Source organism: Oncorhynchus masou, chromosome 33, assembly GCF_036934945.1.
Source record: "Oncorhynchus masou masou isolate Uvic2021 chromosome 33, UVic_Omas_1.1, whole genome shotgun sequence".
In the NCBI taxonomy this organism is placed as follows: Eukaryota; Metazoa; Chordata; class Actinopteri; order Salmoniformes; family Salmonidae; genus Oncorhynchus; species Oncorhynchus masou.
The window spans coordinates 13,022,098-13,047,238 of NC_088244.1; the positions used below are offsets into that span (position 1 = coordinate 13,022,098).

The 25,141-nt window shown below is 43.5% G+C and overlaps 2 protein-coding genes across 2 annotated transcripts in view; one reads left to right on the forward strand and one right to left on the reverse strand.

Moving 5' to 3' along the window:
- The window catches only part of cacna2d3a (calcium channel, voltage-dependent, alpha 2/delta subunit 3a), a 348,945-nt gene that overhangs the window by 165,946 nt on the left and 157,858 nt on the right, over nucleotides 1–25,141 (reverse strand). Inside the window, exon 6 of the mRNA XM_064956460.1 lies at nucleotides 7,241–7,372. Within this exon, the coding sequence (XP_064812532.1) occupies nucleotides 7,241–7,372 (132 nt within the window). The remainder of the gene's footprint in view (nucleotides 1–7,240; nucleotides 7,373–25,141) is intronic.
- Nucleotides 7,898–15,220, forward strand: LOC135527621 (putative uncharacterized protein DDB_G0271982; the record flags this gene model as incomplete). Its single annotated transcript, XM_064956110.1, has 5 exons — nucleotides 7,898–7,915; nucleotides 9,290–9,322; nucleotides 9,967–10,014; nucleotides 10,986–11,054; nucleotides 15,137–15,220. Coding segments are annotated over 5 exons (252 nt in total), but the record flags the coding sequence as incomplete, so codon positions are not given.

Consider the following 25,141-nt stretch of genomic DNA (forward strand, 5'->3'; position numbering starts at 1 on the left):
ATACATATAGTAACATACATATAGTAACATACATAGAGTAACATACATATAGTAACATACATATAGTAACATACATAGAGTAACATACATATAGTAACATACACATTCTAACATACATATAGTAACATACATATAGTAACATACACACAGTGCCTTGCGAAAGTATTCGGCCCCCTTGAACTTTGCAAACTTTTGCCACATTTCAGGCTTCAAACATAAAGATATAAAACTGTATTTTTTTGTGAAGAATCAACAACAAGTGGGACACAATCATGAAGTGGAACGACATTTATTGGATATTTCAAACTTTTTAACAAATCAAAAACGGAAAATTTGTCTGTGCAAAATTATTCAGCCCCCTTAAGTTAATACTTTGTAGCGCCACCTTTTGCTGCGATTACAGCTGTAAGTCGCTTGGGGTATGTCTCTATCAGTTTTGCACATCGAGAGACTGAAATTTTTCCCCATTCCTCCTTGCAAAACAGCTCGAGTTCAGTGAGGTTGGATGGAGAGCGTTTGTGAACAGCAGTTTTCAGTTCTTTCCACAGATTCTCGATTGGATTCAGGTCTGGACTTTGACTTGGCCATTCTAACACCTGGATATGTTTATTTTTGAACCATTCCAAATGTAGATTTTGTTTTATGTTTTGGATCATTGTCTTGTTGGAAGACAAATCTCCGTCCCAGTCTCAGGTCTTTTGCAGACTCCATCAGGTTTTCTTCCAGAATGGTCCTGTATTTGGCTCCATCCATCTTCCCATCAATTTTAACCATCTTCCCTGTCCCTGCTGAAGAAAAGCAGGCCCAAACCATGATGCTGCCACCACCATGTTTGACAGTGGGGATGGTGTGTTCAGCGTGATGAGCTGTGTTGCTTTTACGCCAAACATAACGTTTTGCATTGTTGCCATTTTGGTTTCATCTGACCAAAGCACCTTCTTCCACATGTTTGGTATGTCTCCCAGGTGGCTTGTGGCAAACTTTAAACAACACTTTTTATGGATATCTTTAAGAAATGGCTTTCTTCTTGCCACTCTTCCATAAAGGCCAGATTTGTGCAATATACGACTGATTGTTGTCCTATGGACAGAGTCTCCCACCTCAGCTGTAGATCTCTGCAGTTCATCCAGAGTGATCATGGGCCTCTTGGCTGCATCTCTGATCAGTTTTCTCCTTGAATGAGCTGAACGTTTAGAGGGACGGCCAGGTCTTGGTAGATTTGCAGTGGTCTGATACTCATTCCATTTCAATATTATCGCTTGCACAGTGCTTCTTCGGATGTTTAAAGCTTGGGAAATCTTTTTGTATCCAAATCCGGCTTTAAACTTCTTCACAACAGTATCTCGGACCTGCCTGGTGTGTTCCTTGTTCTTCATGATGCTCTCTGCGCTTTTAATGGACCTCTGAGACTATCACAGTGCAGGTGCATTTATACAGAGACTTGATTACACACAGGTGGATTGTATTTATCATCATTAGTCATTTAGGTCAACATTGGATCATTCAGAGATCCTCACTGAACTTCTGGAGAGAGTTTGCTGCACTGAAAGTAAAGGGTCTGAACAATTTTGCACGCCCAATTTTTCAGTTTTTGATTTGTTAAAAAAATTTGAAATATCCAATAAATGCCGTTCCACTTCATGATTGTGTCCCACTTTTTGTTGATTCTTCCCAAAAAAATACAGTTTTATATCTTTATGTTTGAAGCCTGAAATGTGGCAAAGGTCGCAAAGTTCAAGGGGGCCGAATACTTTCGCAAGGCACTGTATAGGAACATACACATTCTTACATACATAGAGTAACATACACAATATAACATACACATAGTAACATACACAATATAACATACATATAGTAACATACACATTCTTACATACACATAGTAACATACACATTCTAACATCGATATAGTAACATAGATATAGTAACATACATATAGTAACATACATATAGTAACATACACATTCTAACATACACATAGTAACATACACAATATAACATACACATAGTAACATACACAATATAACAATAATAGAGTAACATACACAATATAACATACACATAGTAACATACACATTCTAACATCGATATAGTAACATAGATATAGTAACATACATATAGTAACATACATATAGTAACATACACATTCTAACATACATGTAGTAACATACATATACCAACATACATATAGTAACATACATATAGTAACATACATATAGTAACATATGTATAGTAACATAAACGTAGTAACATACACATTCTAACATACATGTAGTAACATACATACAGTAACATACATATAGTAACATAAACAGAGTAACATACACATTCTAACATGCATGTAGTAACATACACATTCTAACATACATGCAGTAACATACATATAGTAACATACATGTAGTAACATACATATAGTAACAAACACATTCTAACATACATGTAGTAACATACACATAGTAACATCATATAGTAACATACATATAGTAACATACATATAGTAACGTACACATAGTAACATACATATAGTAACATACATATAGTAACATACATACATATAGTAACATACATATAGTAACATACACATTCTAACATACATATAGTAACATACATAGAGTAACATACACATTCTTACATACATATAGTAACATACATATAGTAACATACACATAGTAACATACATATAGTAACATACACATTCTAACATACATATAGTAACATATATATAGTAACATAAACATAGTAACATACACATTCTAACATACATGTAGTAACATACATATAGTAACATACATATAGTAACATACATATAGTAACATACATATAGTAACATACACATTCTAACATACATATAGTAACATATATATAGTAACATACAAATAGTAACATACACATTCTAACATACATGTAGTAACATACATGTAGTAACATACATATAGTAACATACATATAGTAACATATTCTCATTCTAACATACATATAGTAACATACATAGAGTAACATACACATTCTTACATACATATAGTAACATACATATAGTAACATACACATAGTAACATACATATAGTAACAGACCCATTCTACCATACATGTAGTAACATACATATAGTAACATACACATAGTAACATACACATTCTAACATACATATAGTAACATACATATAGTAACATACATATAGTAACATACATATAGTAACATATATATAGTAACATAAAAATAGTAACATACACATTCTAACATACATGTAGTAACATATATATAGTAACATACATGTAGTAACATACATATTTTAACATACATATAGTACCATACATATATAGTAACATAAACATAGTAACATACACATTCTAACATACATGTAGTAACATACATATAGTAACATACATATAGTAACATACATATAGTAACATAAACAGAGTAACATACACATTCTAACATGCATGTAGTAACATACACATTCTAACATACATGCAGTAACATACATATAGTAACATACATGTAGTAACATACATATAGTAACAAACACATTCTAACATACATGTAGTAACATACACATAGTAACATACATATAGTAACATGCATATAGTAACATACATACATATAGTAACATACATATAGTAACATACACATTCTAACATACATATAGTAACATACATAGAGTGACATACACATTCTTACATACATATAGTAACATACATATAGTAACATACATATAGTAACATACACATAGTAACATACATATAGTAACATACACATTCTAACATAAAGATAGTAACATACATATAGTAACATACATATAGTAACATACATATAGTAACATACATATAGTAACATACATATTCTAACATACATAGAGAAACATATATATAGTAACATATATATAGTAACATTAACATAGTAACATACACATTCTAACATACATATAGTAACATACATATAGTAACATACATATAGTAACATACACATAGTAACATACATATAGTAACATACATATAGTAACATACATATAGTAACATACATACATATAGTAACATACAAATAGTAACATACACATTCTAACATACATATAGTAACATACATAGAGTAACATACACATTCTTACATACATATAGTAACATACATATAGTAACATACATATAGTAACCTACACATAGTAACATACATATAGTAACATACACATTCTAACATAAACATAGTAACATACATATAGTAACATACACATTCTAAAATACATATAGTAACATACATATAGTAACATACATATAGTAACATGCACATTCTAACATACATATAGTAACATACATATAGTAACATAAACAGAGTAACATACACATTCTAACATACATGTAGTAACATACATATAGTAACATACATATAGTAACATACATATAGTAACATACACATTCTAACATGCATGTAGTAACATACACATTCTAACATACATGCAGTAACATACATATAGTAACATACATGTAGTAACATACATATAGTAACAAACACATTCTAACATACATGTAGTAACATACACATAGTAACATACATATAGTAACATGCATATAGTAACATACATACATATAGTAACATACATATAGTAACATACACATTCTAACATACATATAGTAACATACATAGAGTAACATACACATTCTTACATACATATAGTAACATACATATAGTAACATACATATAGTAACATACACATAGTAACATACATATAGTAACATACACATTCTAACATAAAGATAGTAACATACATATAGTAACATACATATAGTAACATACATATAGTAACATATATATAGTAACATACATATTCTAACATACATAGAGAAACATATATATAGTAACATATATATAGTAACATTAACATAGTAACATACACATTCTAACATACATATAGTAACATACATATAGTAACATACATATAGTAACATACACATAGTAACATACATATAGTAACATACATATAGTAACATACATATAGTAACATACATACATATAGTAACATACAAATAGTAACATACACATTCTAACATACATATAGTAACATACATAGAGTAACATACACATTCTTACATACATATAGTAACATACATATAGTAACATACATATAGTAACATACACATAGTAACATACATATAGTAACATACACATTCTAACATAAACATAGTAACATACACATTCTAAAATACATATAGTAACATACATATAGTAACATACATATAGTAACATGCACATTCTAACATACATATAGTAACATACATATAGTAACATACATATAGTAACATAAACAGAGTAACATACACATTCTAACATGCATGTAGTAACATACACATTCTAACACGCATGTAGTAACATACATATAGTAACATACATGTAGTAACATACATATAGTAACACACACATTCTAACATACATGTTGTAACATACACATAGTAACATCATATAGTAACATACATATAGTAACATACATATAGTAACATACATATAGTAACATACACATTCTAACATGCATGTAGTAACATACATATAGTAACATACATATAGCAACATACATATAGTAACATAAACAGAGTAACATACACATTCTAACATGCATGTAGTAACATACACATTCTAACATACATGTAGTAACATACATATAGTAACATACATGTAGTAACATACATATAGTAACAAACACATTCTAACATACATATAGTAACATACACATAGTAACATCATATAGTAACATACATATAGTAACATACATATAGTAACATACATATAGTAACATACACATTCTAACATACATGTAGTAACATACATGTAGTAACATACATATAGTAACATACATATAGTAACATACATATAGTAACATACATATAGTAACATACAAATCGTAACATACATATAGTAACATATATATCGTAATGTACAGTTAGTTACTAATCAGATACACTGACATCAATTCATCTGTAGAGGAAGTGAGCCCTTTCTGTTGTGTCTATTGATAGGCTTCTACAATGGAGTTGAGGATACACAGAGATGGGATTTAAATATAATTCAAAGCTGAATTTGCTTGAAATGAATTGCGTTGAAACCAAGAGTACCCTGCCAACCTCATGTACCTTAATCACCTTTTTTATCTCCTCTCCTCTCCTCTCCTCTCCTCTCCCTCTCCTCTCCTCTCCTCTCCTCTCCTCTCCTCTCCTCTCCTCTCCTCTCCTCTCCTCTCCTCATCTCATTTCTTCTTATCCTCTCCTCTCTTCTTCTCCTCTCTTTATCACCACTCCCCTTTTTCTCCTCTCCCCTCTTCTTCTCCTCTCATCTCTTCTTCTCCTCTCATCTCCTCTCTTCTTCTCCTCTCTTTATCACCACTCCCCTTCTTATCTCTTCTTCTCCTCTCATCTTTTCTTCTCCTCTCCTCTCTTCTTCTCCTCTCTTTATCACCACTCCCCTTTTTCTCCTCTCCTCTCTTCTTCTCCTCTCATCTCTTCTTCTCCTCTCATCTTTTCTTCTCCTCTCCTCTCTTCTTCTCCTCTCTTTATCACCACTCCCCCTTCTCCTCTCCTCTCTGTTTCTCCTCTCATACTCTCCCCTCCCCTCTGCTTCCTTCTCTCTTATTCTCCTCTAGCTTTCCTACCTGTTATTCTTTCCTCTTTTCCTCTCATGTCTTCACTTTTCCTCCTCCACACCTTCTCTCCTCCTTTCCTCCTCTCCCCTCCTCTCTCCCCTCCTCTTATCCTCTCTCCACTCCTTTTATCCTCTGTCCCCTCCTCTCTCCCCTCCTCTTATCCTCTCTCCCCTCCTCTTATCCTCTCTCCTCTCCTCTCTCCCCTCCTCTTATCCTCTCTCCTCTCCTCCTCCTCCAGTCTCCATCTGTCACTCCGTTTGACTAAACTTTCCCTGTTTGTCCCTCACTCTGCCTGAGGGAGACAGCTCTGGCCAAGCTAATTACAAACACACACATGGACACACACACACACACACACACACACACACACACACACACACACACACACACACACACACACACACACACACACACACACACACACACAAACACACGCAAAAGTATACATTGCTTGTTTGCGTGTGCACACTGCATATGTGTGGACATACTTGGGTATGTGCTTGTGTACATGTTTGTGTGCACACACACACACAAAAACACACGCTTGCATGCACACACACACTCTCTCTCTCTCTCTCTCTCTTTTTCTCTCACACACACACACACTCTCTCTCACTCTCACTCACCTGGGTACTGCCTGAAGAAGCCCTTGGCACTGCCAAAGTACTGCCATATGAGGGATGGGTCCCTCTCAAAGTTATCCACAAAAACTTTATTCAAGGCTTCAGACCAGTAAACTCCATTTACTATAGCTGAGTCTGAGAGAGAGGAGGAGAGGAGAGTAGAGAAGAGAGTAATGGAGTTAGTAACTCCTATGACTTCATGAACAGGATTCTAAATGATTGAATGAGCCCATTCAGCATATCGTTTCTAAAACTGCATCAAATAATGTTTTGTAGCAGAATGTGTACTGTTTTGAATTTGACCATAATTCCTAAAAGCTGAAATCTAAAGTCAAATATGAGACAATAGACAGACAATTCAGAAAGACATGATAGATAATGAGATAAGAGAACACAACATGATAGAGAAAAAGGATAGAAAAGACGAGATAGAGCAGGGCGGGAGAGAGAGAGATAGAAGCAGAGACAGATAGAAGCAGAGAGAGAGATAGGCAGAGAGAGAGATAGAGGGAGAGGCAGAGAGATAGAAGCAGAGAGAAAGAGAGATAGGGGCAGAGAGAGAGATGGAGGTAGAGAGAGAGAGGGGCAGAGAGAGAGATGGAGGTAGAGAGAGCGATAGGCAGAGATAGATAGAGATAGAGATAGAGGCAGAGAGAGATAGAAGCAGAGAGAGAGAGAGTTAGGGGCAGAGAGAGAGATGGAGGCAGAGAGAGAGATAGACATGTACTGTATGTACAGTGGGGCAAAAAAGTATTTAGTCAGCCACCAAGTTCTCCCAATAAAAAATATGAGAGAGGCCTGTAATTTTCATCATAGGTACACTTCAACTATGACAGACAAAATGAGAAAAAAAAATCCAGAAAACCACATTGTAGGATTTTTAATGAATTTATTTGCAAATTATGGTGGAAAATAAGTATTTGGTCACCTACAAACAAGCAAGATTTCTGGCTCTCACAGACCTGTAACTTCTTCTTTAAGAGGCTCCTCTGTCCTCCACTCGTTACCTGTACTAATGGCACCTGTTTGAACTTGTTTTCAGTATAAAAGACACCTGTCCACAACCTCAAACAGTCACACTCCAAACTCCACTATGGCCAAGACCAAAGAGCTGTCAAAGGACACCAGAAACAAAATTGTAGACCTGCACCAGGCTGGGAAGACTGAATCTGCAACAGGTAAGCAGCTTGGTTTGAAGAAATCAACTGTGGGAGCAATTATTAGGAAATGGAAGACATACAAGACCACTGATAATGTCCCTCGATCTGGGGCTCCACGCAAGATCTCACCCCGTGGGGTCAAAATGACCACAAGAACAGTGAGCAAAAATCCCAGAACCACACGGGGGGACTTAATGAATGACCTGCAGAGAGCTGGGACCAAAGTAACAAAGCCTACCATCAGTAACACTACGCCGCCAGGGACTCAAATCCTGCAGTGCCAGACGTGTCCCCCTGCTTAAGCCAGTACATGTCCAGGCCTGTCTGAAGTTTGCTAGAGAGAATTTGGATGATCCAGAAGAAGATTGGGAGAATGTCATATGGTCAGATGAAAACAATATATAACTTTTTGATAAAAACTCAACTCGTAGTGTTTGGAGGACAAAGAATGCTGAGTTGCATCCAAAGAACACCAAAAATAATGAATGGGAAAGAATGAATGGGGCCATGAATCGTGAGATTTTGAGTGAAAACCTCCTTCCATCAGCAAGGGCATTGAAGAAGAACGTGGCTGGGTCTTTCAGCATGACAATGATCCCAAACACACCGCCCGGGCAAGGAAGGAGTGGCTTCATAAGAAGCATTTCAAGGTCCTGGAGTGGCCTAGCCAGTCTCCAGATCTCAACCACATAGAATAACTTTGGAGGGAGTTGAAAGTCCTTGTTGCCCAGCAACAGCCCCAAAACATCATTGCTCTAGAGGAGATCTGCATGGAGGAATGGGACAAAATACCAGCAACAGTGTGTGAAAACCTTGTGAAGACTTACAGAAAACGTTTGACCTCTGTCATTGCCTCTGTCATTGAGAGAGAGAGAGAGTGGGACAGATATAGAGGCAGAGAGAGAGAGAGAGAGAGAGAGAGAAAGAGAGAGAGAGAGGGACAGATATAGAGGCAGAGAGAGAGAGAGAGAGAGAGAGAGAGAGAGAGAGAGAGAGAGAGAGAGAGAGAGAGAGAGAGAGAGAGAGAGAGAGAGTGAGGGACAGATATAGAGGCAGAGAGAGAGAGGCAGAGAGAGAGAGAAATAGAGGCATAGAGAAAGAGTGAGAGAGAGAGATGTCAATCAGTGAAGAACAAACACCATTGTAAATACAACCCATATCTATGCTTATTTATTTGCCCTTTTGAACTTTAACCATTTGTACATATTTACAACACTGTGTATATACATAATATGACATTTGTAATGTCTTTATTCTTTTGGAACTTCTGTGAGTGGAATGTTTACTGTTCATTTTTGTTTATTTCACTTTTGTATATTATCTACTTCACTTGCTTTGGCAATGTTAACATATGTTTCCCATGCCAATAAAGCCCCTTTAATTAAATTGAGAGGCAGAAAGAGATAGAGAGAGAGTCAGAGAGAGAGAGAGAGAGAGAGAGACGTTTACTGTTAATTTTTATTGTTTATTTCACTTTTGTATATTATCTACCTCACTTGCATTGGCAATGTTAACATATGTTTCCCATGCCAATAAAGCCCCTTGAATTGAATTGAGAGAGAGAGAGAGAGAGAGAGAGAGAGAGAGAGAGAGAGAGAGAGAAATAGAGAGCGAGAGGCAGAGAGAGATCAATATTCTTTTATTTCACTTTTGTTTATTATCTACTTGCTTTATCAATGTTAACATATGATTCCCAAATTGAAATTGAATTGATAGAGATAGAGGCAGAGATAGATAGAGATAGAGGCAGACTGATACATAGGCAGGGACACTGTTTGTGGGTATCAGTGTGAGTGTGTGTGAGGTGTGTGAGGTGTGTGTGTGTGTACCCCTCTCTCCTTGCTGATACTGAAATGTGATGAAGCACATCCACCTTAGATTACTTAAACCTCTTTTCAATTTGCAGGCTGAGGGAGTCTTGGAGGTGATTTGCCAGTGGAGCCCTATCGGCTAGACAGACAGCATTATCACCTCTACCTAGTATCAGACCTGGGATGGGGGAGGCAGGGAGGGAGAGAGAGAGAGAGAGAGAGAGAGGTGAGGGGCACACAGAGGGCACACCTAAGCGATAATGCCCAAGATATTATGATTTTTCCATGACACAGACTGATCAGGTGAATCCACTTCAATCAGTGTAGATGAAGGGGAAGAGCCAGGTTAAAGAAGGAGTTTTAAGCCTTGAGACAATTGAGACATGGATTGTGTATATGTGCCATTCAGAGCCTTTGAACGGGGTATGGTAGTAGGAGCCTTTTAGCGTAAAATACATACTACCACATATATATATATATCCCTCTGACGACACACTTTACAACTAAAACACACCATTGTACCGGACATCCAGAAAGCCTGGATGTCGCCCGAGAGGAGTTTGCACAGCATCCCAGTCACTTCTGGTGTACATTAACGTCTATTAGAATGTAATCATATCCACATGAGAGGAAGAGGGGAATTTACCCTTCCTCCCTCTACACTTCCATTCCCATTTAAATTCATCTCCACTAATACACTCTAATCAGAGGAGCTTGAACGAAATGGATTAGATTAGACAGAGCGAGAGCGAGAGAGAGAGAGAGAGAGACAGAGAGAGAGACAGAGACAGAGAGAGAGAGAGAGACAGACAGAGAGAGAGAGAGCGAGAGAGAGAGAGAGAGAGAGAGAGAGAGAGAGAGAGAGAGATTGACACAAACGCAGAACAACAACAAATTGATGAGAAGTTGAATGGATTAGAAAAAGCTTTAAAGGACAATCACAATCCTTTGGTCTCCCCAATAACTGACCAGGAGCTCTATAAGAAACTCCAGGCTCTGAAATGTAAAAAAGCATGCGGACCTGATGGCTTCCTAAATGAGATGCTCAGACTCACTAGTGCAACATTTCAATTGGCTATATTAAAACTGTTTAATTTGATCCTGAGTGTAGGTTATTTCCCTGACATCTGGAATCAAGGACTCATAACCCCAATCTTTAAGAACTGTAACGGCGTTCTTCGTTTGTCGCAAGAAAGTCGGACCGAAATGCAGCGTGTAGGTTACTCATGTTTATTAGTGAAACAAACAAACGAACTATGCATGAATAACTAATAAATACAAAAACAACAAACGGAACGTGAAACCTATTACAGCCTGACTGGTGAAACTAACACAGAGACAGGAACAATCACCCACGAAATACAAAGCGAAACCCAGGCTACCTAAATACGGTTCCCAATCAGAGACAACGAGAATCACCTGACTCTGATTGAGAACCGCCTCAGGCAGCCAAACCTATGTAACACACACCCCTAATCAGCTACAATCCCAATAACTAAAAAACCCCACTAAGAATACAACAAACAATAAACCCATGTCACACCCTGGCCTGACTAACTAATTAACTAAAACACAAAATACTAAGACCAAGGCGTGACAGAACCCCCCTAAGGTGCGGACTCCCGAACGCACCTCAAAACCATAGGGAGGGTCCGGGTGGGCGTCTGTCCATGGTGGCGGTTCCGGCTCCGGACGTGGACCCCACTTCATAAATGTCATTGTTCGTCCCCTTCGCGTCCTGGGATGATCCACCCTCGCCGCCGACCATGGCAGAATAGTCCTCACCCAGAACCCTACATAACAGAGGAGCAGCTCGTGACTGAGGGGCAGCTCGGGACTGAGGGGCAGCTCTGGACTGAGAAGAAGCCCAGTACTGAGAAGAAGCCCAGTACTGAGAAGAAGACCAGTACTGAGATGAAGCCCAGCCAGGCAGTTGAATCCGGCAGATCCTGGCTGACTGGCGGATCCTGGCTGACTGGCGGATCCTGACTGACTGGCGGATCCTGGCCGACAGGCGGATCCTGCCCGACTGGCGAATCCTGGCTGACTAGCAGATCCTGGCTGACTGGCGGATACTGGCTGACTGGCAGATCCTGGCCGACTGGCGGATCCTGGCTGACTAGCAGATCTGGCAGATCCTGGCTGACTGGCGGATCCTGGCTGACTGGCAGATCCTGGCCGACTGGCGGATCCTGGCTGACTAGCAGATCTGGAAGAGTCTGGTTGACTGGCAGATCTGGAAGAGTCTGCTTGACTGGCAGATCTGGAAGAGTCTGGTTGACTGGCAGATCTGGAAGAGTCTGCTTGACTGGCAGATCAGGAAGAGTCTGGTTGACTGGCAGATCAGGAAGAGTCTGGTTGACTGGCAGATCTGGAAGAGTCTGGTTGACTGGCAGTTCTGGAAGAGTCTGGTTGACTGGCAGATCTGGAAGAGTCTGGCTGACTGGCAGATCTGGAAGAGTCTGGTTGACTGGCAGATCTGGAAGAGTCTGGCTGTCTGGCAGATCTGGAAGAGTCTGGTTGATTGGCAGATCTGGAAGAGTCTGGCTGACTGGCAGATCTGGAAGAGTCTGGCTGACTGGCAGATCTGGAAGAGTCTGGCTGACTGACGGCTCTGGCTGCTTCATGCTCACTGGTGGCTCTGGCTGCTCCATGCTGACTGGCGGCTCTGACTGCTCCATGCTGACTGGCGGCTCTGGCTCCTCCATGCTGACTGGCGGCTCTGGCTGCTCCATGCTGACTGGCGGCTCTGGCTGCTCCATGCAGATTGACAGCTCTGGCGGCTTCTTGCAGACTGACAGCTCTGACTGTTCCATGCAGATTAACAGCTTTGGCAGCTCCTCGCAGACTGGCAGCTCCTTGCAGACTGGCAGCTCCTTGCAGACTGGCAGCTCCATGCAGACTGGCAGCTCCATGCAGACTGGCAACTCCATGCAGACTGGCAACTCCATGCAGACTGGCAACTCTGGCTGCTCCAAGCAGACTGACAGCTCTGGCTGCCCCATGCAGACTGGCAGCTCTAGCTGCTCCATGCAGGCTGGCAACACTGGCTGCTCCATGCAGACTGGCAGCTCTAGCTGCTCCATACAGGCAGGAGGCTCCGGCAGCGCTGTAGAGGAGGAAGGCTCTAGAACCGCTGAACAGGCGGAAGACTCCGACAGAGCAGGAGAGGGAGAAAGCGCTGGCTGCGCTGAACAAGCGAGGCGCACTATAGGCATGATGCGTGGTGCTGGCACTTGTGGTATTGGGCCGAGGACACGCACAGGAAGCCTAGTGCGAGGAGCTGCTACCGGAGGGCTGGGGTGTGGAGGTGGTACTGGATAGACCGGACCGTGCAGGCGCACTGGAGCTCTTGAGCACCGAGCCTGCCCAACCTTACCTGGTTGAATACTCTTGGTTGCCCTGCCAGTGCTGTGAGGAGAAATAGCCCGCACTGGGCTATGTAGGCGAACCGGAGACACCGAGCGCAAGGCTGGTGCCATGTAAGCCGGCCCAAGGAGACGCACTGGGGACCGGATGCGTAGAGCCGGCTTCATGGCATTTGGCTCGATGCTCAATCTAGCCCGGCCGATACACGGAGCTGAAATATACCTCACCGGGCTATGCACCCGCACTGGGGACACCGTGCGCACCACTGCATAACACGGTGCCTGCCCGGTCTCTCTAGACCCCCGGTAAGCACAGGGAGATTGCGCAGGTCTCCTACCTGACGCAGCCATACTTCCTGATAGCCCCCCCCAAGAAATTGTTGGGGCTGCTTTTCGGGCTTCCTTGCCAACCGTGTTCCCTCGTATCGTCGGCTCCTATCTCCGGCTGCCTCTGCTCTCCTTAGTGCCTCCACCTGTTGCCATGGGAGGTGATCTCTTCCGGCCAATATCTCCTCCCAAGTGTAACAACCTTTACCATGCACCAAATAATTCCTCCTCCCTTTGCTGCTCCAGCTGTCGCTGCCTGTTAACACGCTGCTCGGTCGAGTGTGGTGGGTGATTCTGTAACGGCGTGAAAGTCGGACCGAAATGCAGCGTGTAGGTTACTCATGTTTATTAGTGAAACAAACAAACAAACTATACATGAATAACTAATAAATACAAAAACAACAAACGGAACGTGAAACCTATTACAGCCTGACTGGTGAAACTAACACAGAGACAGGAACAATCACCCACGAAATACAAAGCGAAACCCAGGCTACCTAAATACGGTTCCCAATCAGAGACAACGAGAATCACCTGACTCTGATTGAGAACCGCCTCAGGCAGCCAAACCTATGTAACACACACCCCTAATCAGCTACAATCCCAATAACTAAAAAACCCCACTAAGAATACAACAAACAATAAACCCATGTCACACCCTGGCCTGACTAACTAATTAACTAAAACACAAAATACTAAGACCAAGGCGTGACAAGAACGGAGACAAATTTGACGCTAACACTTTCAGAGGCATTTGCGTGTAACCTGGGGAAGGTTTTCTGTAGTATTATAAATGTAAGAGTTCTAAACTTCCTTAATAAGCACAATGTCTTGAGTAAAAGCCCAATTGGATATATATCAAAACATCACATAACTGATCATATTTACACCCGACACACCCTGATAGATAAACATGTCCACCAAAATAATACCAAAATATACGCTTGCTTTATCGACTACCAAAAAGCATTTTATTCTATTTGCATTCAGCACTGTTCTACAAAGTTATTGAAAGTGGTGTAGGGGGTAAAACATATGACATAAGTAAATCAATGTATACTGTCAATACGTGCAGCATTGAAATTTGCAAGAAAATAACAAAATTCTTTAACCAGGGGTGGGGACTTCGCCAGGGTTGCAATCTGAGACCTGCACTGTTCAATATTTACATCTACGAATTGGCCACTACTCTAGAAAAATCCTCAGCGCCTGGTGTTAGTCTCCACACTTCAGAGCTTAAATGCCTACTCTTCGCAGATGACCTATGCCTGCTGTCACCCACAGCACATAGCCTACAGCAGAGCCTGGACCTGCTAGAGCAGTACTGTCAGACCTGGGCCCTGGCAGTAAACCCCAAAAAGACTCAAATAATGATTTTCCAGAGAAGATCCAGATCTCAGGGAATTAGACCAAAGTTCTCAATTGGTACAAAATATATAGAGTACTGCACACACTACAATTACTTAGGTTTAAAAATAAGCTCAACTGGACACCTTAATGAGGCAGTGAATGAACTGAGAGAAAATGCCCGCAGGGCATTCTAAGCCATTAAAAAACAAATTCAATTGAAATACCTATTAAAATTTGGCTAAAACTAATGGAATGTGTCATTGAACCAATTGCACTTTATGGCAGCGAGGTGTGGGGTCCACTTGCAAAGCAAGATTTCATCCAATGGGACAAACACCCCATTGAATCCCTGCATGCAGAGTTCTGTAAGGTTCTCCTACATGTCTAGGGGAAACTACAAACAATGCATGCAGGGCAGAATTAGGCCAATATCCACGAATAGTAAAAACTCAAAACAGAGCAATTCAGTTTTGGAAACATCTGAAATACAGTGACCCCCTCTCACATCATTACCAAGCCCTGCAATGCCAAGAGCTGAGCAAAGAAAAGAGTCTCCTCATCCAGCTGGTCCTGGGGCTGAGTTCACAAACCTGCTCCACTAACACACTGAAGCCTCAGGACCAGAACATCCAATCAATCAGAATAAACCAAATTACAACACAGTCAAAACTAAACTACTTTGTTATTGGGAAACACAAGCACAAGCCAAAAGCTGAATGCAGAGCTATCTGGCCCTAAATCGGCTGTATACCATGGCTAACTATCTGGCCCTAAATCGGCTGTATACCATGGCGAACTATCTGGCCCTAAATCGGCTGTATACCATGGCGAACTATCTGGCCCTAAATCGGCTGTATACCATGGCGAACTATCTGGCCCTAAATCGGCTGTATACCATGGCGAACTATCTGGCCCTAAATCTGCAGTATACCATGGCAAACTATTTGACCATGGTTACTGATCATAACCTTAGAAAAACCTTGACAAAGTGCATGCTCTATATGCTTATTGTTATTCTTCAATGTAAGATTATTTTGACCCTTGGTTATTGTTGTTGCTGTTGTCCTGTTGACAATTTAGATTCTTATTATCTTAATACTGTAAATAGCCAAAGTAAGCTTTGGCAATATGTACATTGTTACGTGATGCCAATAAAGCAAATAGATTTGAGAGACAGAGAGCGAGAGTGTGAGAGAGAGAGACAGAGAGCGAGAGTGTGATAGTGTGAGCGAGAGCAACAGAGAGAGAGACAGAGAGAGACAGAGAGAGAGAGTGTGTGTGTGTGTGTGTGTGTGTGTGTGTGTGTGTGTGTGTGTGTGTGTGTGTGTGTGTGTGTGTGTGTGTGTGTGTGTGTGTGTGTGTGTGTGTGTGTGTGTGTGTAGTTTAGAGCAGTGCGTAAATCGAAGCTGAAATTAACTTCATATTATCTCAAACTAACGGTGATTAACAGGGAAGCTCTTAACTAGGAAGAGAATGAGGAAGGGAGGAGAGGAAGTGAGGGAGAGGAGAGGAGAGGAGAGGAGGAAAGAGAGGGAGGAGAGAGGGAAAGAGGGAGAGGAGAGAGGGAGGAGAGAGAGAGGAAAGAGAGAGAGGAGAGAGGGAGGAAAGAGAGGAGAGAGAGAGAGGAGAGAGGAGAGAAATAAAGAGAGAGGTGAGAGAGAGGAGAGAGGGAAGGAGAGGACTTAGAGAGAGAAGAGAGAGGGGGAGGTGCAGAGAAAATAGGTAATGGAAGAAGAAAAATTGTGTATGTATGTGGAGGGGGAGTGTGTGTGAGTGTGTGTGTGTGTGTGTGTGTGTGTGTGTGTGTGTGTGTGTGTGTGTGTGTGTGTGTGTGTGTGTGTGTGTGTGTGTGTGTGTGTGTGTGTGTGTGTGTGTGTATGTGGTGGGGTGTGTGTGTGTGTGTGTGTGTGTGTGTGTGTGTGTGTGTGTGTGTGTGTGTGTGTGTGTATGTGTGTGTGTGTGTATGTGGTGGGGTAGTGTGTGTGTGTGTATGTGGTGGGGTAGTGTGTGTGTGTGTGTGTGTGTGTGTGTGTGTGTGTGTGTGTGTGTGTGTGTGTGTGTGTGTGTGTGTGTGTGTGTGTGTGTGTGTGTGTGTGTGTGTGTGTGTGTGTGTGTGATGTGTATGTGGTGGGGTGTGTGTGTGTGTGTGTGTGTGTGTGTGTATGTGGTGGGGGAGTGTGTGTGTGTGTGTATGTGGTGGGGGAGTGTGTGTGCTCTCTGTTCCGTCCATGCTCAGCGTAGCAGGAAGATCGATCTCCAGCCGGCAACACTCCACCTGTGATTCATCTCTCATAGCAACCGGCTCTGTGTTATTATAGATTTAACTTCCTATTTGTCACACCAGGTATCATTGTGTTTATGAACTACAGGCTTACACACACACACACACACACACACACACACACACACACAGACACAGACACAGACACAGACACAGACACAGACACAGACACAGACACAGACACAGACACAGACACAGACACACACACACACACACACACACACACAGACACACACACACACACACACACACACACATACACACACACACACACACACACACACACACACACACACAGGTTAAAGATTGGCTCGGATGGGTTAGGAGACAGGAGGAGATGAAGGAAGGTGTCTGCCCTTGGTCGCTCTCTCTCTCTCTCTCTCCCCCTCTGTCTCTCTCTCTCCCTCTCTCTCTCTCTCTCTCTCTCTCTCTCTCTCTCTCTCTCTCTCTCCTCTCTCTCTCTCTCTCTCTCTCTCTCTCTCTCTCTCTCTCTCTCTCTCTCTCTCTCTCTCTCTCTCTCTCTCTCTCTCACACACTCTCTCTCTCTAGAACAAAGAGACACTCACCACTACAGAGCTCCCCAGTCAATTTACACAGATTAGTGCTCACAGCAAACAAAGCCTTCAGATTTAAAACACTTAAAAGCTGACTGTCTTCCTCTCTCTCTCTCTGTCTCTCTCTGACTCTCTCTCTCTCTCTGTCTCTCTCTGACTCTCATTCCCTTCCTCTCTTTTTAACTTTCCTTCTTTCTCTCTCCCTCTCTCCCTCTCTCTCTCTCTCTCTCTCTCTCTCTCTTCCTCTTTCTTTCTTTTTCTCTCTCTCAATTTCTTTCTTTCTCTTTCTCCTTCTCTTTCTCACTCTCTCTCTCTCTCTCTCTCTTTCTTTCTCTTTCTTTCTTTCTCTCTCTCTCTTTCACTTTCTTACTTTCTCTCTCTCTCTCTCTTTCACTTTCTTTCTTTCTCTCTCTCTCTTTCTTTCTCTTTCTTTCTCTCGCTCTCTCTCAATTCAATTCAATTCAAGGGGCTTTATTGGCATGGGAAACATGTGTTAACATTGCCAAAGCAATTCTCTCTCTCTCTCTCTCTGTCTTTCTCTTTCTCTCGCTCTCTCTTTCTTTCTTTCTTTCTCTCTTTCTTTCTTTTTTTCTCTCTCTCTCTCTCTCTCTCTCTCTCTCTCTCTCTCTCTCTCTCTCTCTCGCAGTGTATGCTGGGAGTTTTTTGGAGTTTGAGTGTTTGGTGTGGAGGGCTCCGTCCTAACTAACTTTCTTTTTTATGGTGGAGGGTTAATGCAATGTTTGTTTTAGTGGTATCCACAGTTTTTTCAAAGTAGGGTGGAAGAGGAGAGAGTAAATTTCCTGGGGTCTGGAAGGTGTGGTGTGCGCGCTACGGCATGGATACGGCATGGATTCAGGTGTGTTCCTGAGAATGGAGTTAAGGTGGAGGAGGTGCTGCTTGCGGTCGGTGAACAGGTAGGAGCTGAATTTATACATTCTGCTTCTAGAATGAACAAAGCTGTGGTTGTGTTCATGAAAAGATCAAATTTGGTTGGTAGGCTAATTGCTACCAGAATATTTGTAAGGGATGTGTTGGTGTCACTTTCACCTCCCTTCGACAAGAGTGGTAGTTGCGAATTTGCCTCCGTTTCTTACGGATGACCAAATCAGGAAAGAGCTGAGTTGTTTTGGTAAGTTTGCTAGCGGTTTTCATGTACTGTCAGCAGGCTTTCAGGCAGATGCCGTTAAGCACGTTGTTTCGTTCCGGAGGCAAGTTTTTATGTTTCTGAACAACAATGAGCAACAGCTAAATGTGCATTTTAAGGTGAGGCATGGGGAGAGGCTCTATGCAGGATTTGCCACCACAGATAGTCTACCGTGTTTTGAGTGTGCGGATTCGGGGCATAAGAGCTTTGCGTGCCACATAAAGCCCGTAGACAAGGTGAGGATACAAGCGCTAGTGGGGGAAATCAAGGTCAAAGTGCAGGGTGTAAGCAGATGCAGACAGCAGAAGCTGGGCCTATTCATGCCAAGGAAGGTGGTGTAGATGAGGCTGGGCCTAGTCAGGCTAGTGATGATGGGATAGCTGAGTCTGGGTCTAGTCAGGCTAGTGATGGTGGGCTAGCTGAGTCTGGGTCTAGTCAGTCTAGTGATGGTGGGGAAGTGGAGGCTGGGTCTAGTCAGGCTAGTGATGGTGGTGTAGCTGAGTCTGGGTCTAGTCAGGCTATTGATGGTGGGCTAGCTGAGTCTGGGTCTAGTCAGGCTAGTGATGGTGGGGAAGTGGAGGCTGTGTCTGGTCAGGCTAGTGATGGTGGTGTAGCTGAGACTGTGTCTGGTCAAGCTAGTGATGGTGGGGTAGTGGAGGCTGGGCCTGGTCATGCCAGGGATGGTGGTGTAGCTGAGGCTGTGTCTGGTCAGGCTAGTGATGGTGGGGTAGTGGAGACTGTGTCTAGTCAGGCTAGTGATGGTGGGGTAGTGGAGGCTGGGCCTAGTCATGCCAGGGATGGTGGTGTAGCTGAGGCTGTGTCTGGTCATGCTAGTGATGGTGGGGTAGTGGAGACTGTGTCTAGTCAGGCTAGAGATGGTGGGGTAGTGGAGGCTGGGTCTAGTCAGGCTATGGATGGTGGTATAGCGGAGGCTGGGTCTAGTCAGGCTAGAGATGGTGGGGTAGTGGAGGCTGGGTCTAGTCAGGCTAGAGATGGTGGGGTAGTGGAGGCTGGGTCTAGTCGGGCTAGAGATGGTGGTGTAGCTGAGAATGTGTCTAGTCAGGCTAGTGATGGTGGGGTAGTGGAGGTTGGGTCTGGTCAGGCTAGAGATGGTGGTGTAGCGGAGGCTGGGTCTAATCAGGCTAGAGATGGTGGTATAGCTGAGACTAGGCCTAGTCAGGCTATGGAGGGTGGTATAGCTGAGGCTGGGCCTAGTCATGCTATGGAGGGTGGTATATATGAGGCTGGGCCTAGTCATGCTATGGAGGGTGGTGTAGCTGAGGCTGGGTCTGGTCATGCTATGGAGGGTGGTATAGATGAGGCTGGGCCTAGTCATGCTATGGAGGGTGGTGTAGATGAGGCTGGGCCTAGTTATGTTATGCTCGTGGATGAGGAGAGTATAGTGAGGAAGTGTAAGAGACTAGGGGGAGGAGAGTATAGTGGGGAAGTGTAAGAGACTAGGGGGGAGGAGAGTATAGTGGGGAAGTGTAAGAGACTAAGGGGGAGGAGAGTATAGTGGGGAAGTGTAAGAGACTAGGGGGAGGAGAGTATAGTTGGGAAATGTAAGAGACTAGGGGGGAGGAGAGTATAATGGGGAAGTGTAAGACACTAGGGGGGAGGAGGGTATAGTGGGGTAGTGTAAGAGACTATGGGGGGAGGAGAGTATAGTGAGGAAGTGTAAGAGACTAGGGTGGTAGGAGAGTATAGTGGGGAAGTGTAAGACACTAGGGGGGAGGAGGGTATAGTGGGGTAGTGTAAGAGTCTATGGGGGGAGGAGAGTATAGTGAGGAAGTGTAAGAGACTAGGGTGGTAGGAGAGTATAGTGGGGAAGTGTAAGACACTAGGGGGGAGGAGGGTATAGTGGGGTAGTGTAAGAGTCTATGGGGGGAGGAGAGTATAGTGGGGAAGTGTAAGAGACTAGGGGGGAGGAGAGCATAGTGAGGAAGTGTAAGAGACTAGGGGGGAGGAGAGTATAGTGGGGAAGTGTAAGAGAATAGGGGGGAGGAGAGCATAGTGGGGAAGTGTAAGAGACTAGGGGGAGGAGAGTATAGTGGGGAAGTGTAAGAGACTAGGGGGAGGAGAGTATAGTGGGGAAGTGTAAGAGACTAAGGGGGAGGAGAGTATAGTGGGGAAGTGTAAGAGAAGGAGAGTATAGTGGGGAAGTGTAAGAGACTAGGGGGGAGGAGAGTACAGTGGGGAAGTGTAAGAGACTAGGGGGGGAAGAGTATAGTGGGGAAGTGTAAGAGACTAGGGGGAGAGTATAGTGGGGAAGTGTAAGAGACTAGGGGGGGAGAGTATAGTGGGGAAGTGTAAGACACTGGGGGGGAGGAGGGTATAGTGGGGTAGTGTAAGAGACTAGGGGGGAGGAGAGTATAGTGGGGAAGTGTAAGAGACTAGGGGGGGAGGAGAGTATAGTGGGGAAGTGTAAGAGACTAGGGGGGGAGGAGAGTATAGTGGGGAAGTGTAAGAGAAGGAGAGTATAGTGGGGAAGTGTAAGAGACTAGTGGGAGGAGAGTATAGTGGGGAAGTGTAAGAGACTAGGGGGGGAGAGTATAGTGGGGAAGTGTAAGAGACTAGGGGGGAGGAGAGTATAGTGGGGAAGTGTAAGAGACTAGGGGGGAGGAGAGTATAGTGGGGAAGTGTAAGAGACTGGGGGGGGAGAGTATAGTGGGGAAGTGTAAGAGACTAAGGGGGATGAGAGTATAGTGGGGAAGTGTAAGAGACTGGGGGGGAGGAGAGTATAGTGGGGAAGTGTAAGAGACTAGGGGGGAGGAGAGTATAGTGGGGAAGTGTAAGAGACTAGGGGGGAGGAAAGTATAGTGGGGAAGTGTAAGAGACTAGGGGGAGAGTATAGTGGGGAAGTGTAAGAGACTAGTGGGGAGGAGAGTATAGTGGGGAATTGTAAGAGACTAGGGGGGAGAGTATAGTGGGGAAGTGTAAGAGACTAAGGGGAGGAGAGTATAGTGGGGAAGTGTAAGAGAAGGAGAGTATAGTGGGGAAGTGTAAGAGACTAGGGGGAGGAGAGTATAGTGGGGAAGTGTAAGAGACTAGGGGGGAGGAGAGTATAGTGGGGAAGTGTAAGAGACAAGGGGGGAGGAGAGTATAGTGGGGAAGTATAAGAGACTAGGGGGTAGGAGAGTATAGTGGGGAAGTGTAAGAGACTAGGGGGGAGAGTATAGTGGGGAAGTGTAAGAGACTAGGGGGGAGGAGAGTATAGTGGGGAAGTGTAAGAGACTAGTGGGGAGAGTATAGTGGGGAAGTGTAAGAGACTAAGGGGGAGGAGAGTATAGTGGGGAAGTGTAAGAGACTAGGGGGGAGGAGAGTATAGTGGGGAAGTGTAAGAGACTAGGGGGGAGGAGAGTATAGTGGGGAAGTGTAAGAGACTAAGGGGGAGGAGAGTATAGTGGGGAAGTGTAAGAGACTAGGGGGGAGAGTATAGTGGGGAAGTATAAGAGACTAGGGGGGAGGAGAGTATAGTGGGGAAGTGTAAGAGACTAGCGGGGGAGGAGAGTATAGTGGGGAAGTGTAAGAGACTAGGGGGGAGAGTATAGTGGGGAAGTGTAAGAGACTAGGGGGGAGGAGAGTATAGTGGGGAAGTGTAAGAGACTAGGGGGGAGGAGAGTATAGTGGGGAAGTGTAAGTGACTAGGGGGGAGGAGAGTATAGTGGGGAAGTGTAAGAGACTAGGGGGAGGAGAGTATAGTGGGGAAGTGTAAGAGACTAGGGGGAGGAGAGTATAGTGGGGAAGTGTAAGAGACTAGGGGGGGAGAGTATAGTGGGGAAGTATAAGAGACTAGGGGGAGGAGAGTATAGTGGGGAAGTGTAAGAGACTAGGGGGGAGGAGAGTATAGTGGGGAAGTGTAAGAGACTAGGGGGAGAGTATAGTGGGGAAGTGTAAGAGACTAGGGGGAGGAGAGTATAGTGGGGAAGTGTAAGAGACTAGGGGGAGGAGAGTATAGTGGGGAAGTGTAAGTGACTAGGGGGAGGAGAGTATAGTGGGGAAGTGTAAGAGACTAGGGGGAGGAGAGTATAGTGGGGAAGTGTAAGAGACTAGGGGGGAGGAGAGTATAGTGGGGAAGTGTAAGAGACTAGGGGGGAGGAGAGTATAGTGGGGAAGTGTAAGAGACTAGAGGGGGAGGATGGTATACTGGGGAAGTGTAAGACACTAGGGGGGGGGGGTATCAAGCGGAAAAGGAAAAGGGGTGTGGTCATAGGGGGAAAAAGTTAATCTTGAGGCTTTTTTTTCTGATCCTAGAAAGTTTTAAGATCTGTAAAACATGCTATGAAGAATGAGGGGCATGGGGTCCTCTCACCCAGGAAACGGTTTCGGAAGTGGGCCACAACAGTGCGTAAAGGTTTATATACTGTTGAGATGTATATTTTCTTTCTGATACTGGGGCTTTTTGAGATTTGCTATTGGTCTCTTTCTCTGCTGGCTATTCTCCCTCTTCTTATGGAGACTCTTCAGGTAGGCTCGCTCAATATAAATGGTGACTTCTTATGGAGACTCTTCAGGTAGGATTGCTCAATCTAAATGGAGACTTCTTATGGAGACTCTTCAGGTAGGCTCGCTCAATCTAAATGGAGTCTTCTTATGGAGACTCTTCAGGTAGGCTCGCTCAATATAAATGGAGACTTCTTATGGAGACTCTTCAGGTAGGCTCGCTCAATATAAATGGAGTCTTCTTATGGAGACTCTTCAGGTAGGCTCGCTCAAAATAAATGGAGACTTCTTATGGAGACTCTTCAGGTAGGCTCGCTCAATATAAATGGCGCCAGAGATGCGGGAAGGAGGAGTGTGTTGGGTGAATATGTAAAACAAAAAAAGTACAGGTGTTGTTTCTGCAGGAGACTCATAATGATGTGTTGAATGAAGTCGATTGGGGGCTCTGGTGGAAAGGGGCAAGTGTGTTGAGCCATGGGACAATCTTAGTGCAGGAGAGACAGTCCTTTTTGTACCGGGGCTGTCTGTGTGTTGAGCAGTGGGACAGATCTTAGTGCAGGAGAGACAGTCCTTTTTGCCCCGGGGCTGTCTGTGTGTTGAGCAGTGGGACAGATCTTAGTGCAGGAGAGACAGTCCTTTTTGTACCGGGGCTGTCTGTGTGTTGAGCAGTGGGACAGATCTTAGTGCAGGAGAGACAGTCCTTTTTGTACCGGGGCTGTCTGTGTGTTGAGCAGTGGGACAGATCTTAGTGCAGGAGAGACAGTCCTTTTTGTACCGGGGCTGTCTGTGTGTTGAGCAGTGGGACAGATCTTAGTGCAGGAGAGACAGTCCTTTTTGTACCGGGGCTGTCTGGAAAACGTTGCTCCTCAAAGGAGGTGTGTAAAGGTTGGCTGCTTGTTGTTGAAGCAGAAATTAACAGCATGGGTTTTGTCTTTATAAATGTGTATGCGCCTAACACAGGGAGAGAAAGAGGGGTTCTTAGACAGGAACTCTCACAGGTAGCGCCTGAAGAGACTCTGGTGGTCAGAGGGGACTGGAACTCTCACAGGTAGCGCCTGAGGAGACGCTGGTGGTCGGAGGGGACTGGAACTCTCACAGGTAGCGCCTGAGGAGACGCTGGTGGTCAGAGGGGACTGGAACTCTCACGGGTAGCGCCTGAGGAGACGCTGGTGGTCGGAGGGGACTGGAACTGTACAATGGATTTTACAAAAGGCAGAAATGGGGTAGAGCCTCATTCAATGTCAGTGGGAGTGTTAATTAAGGGACATCATGAATCAGTTCGACCTAGTGGATGTTTGGAGAACTAAACATCCCAACACAAGACAGTATACATGGCTGAAGGTTTTTGGGGCTAGGCTGAGTGCAGCCCGACTTGATCGGTTTTACATGTCTAGGAATCGGAGCAGTAGGCTGCTGGGCGCTACCATTCTCCCGGTGGGGTTTTCAGATCACCACATAACCATGGC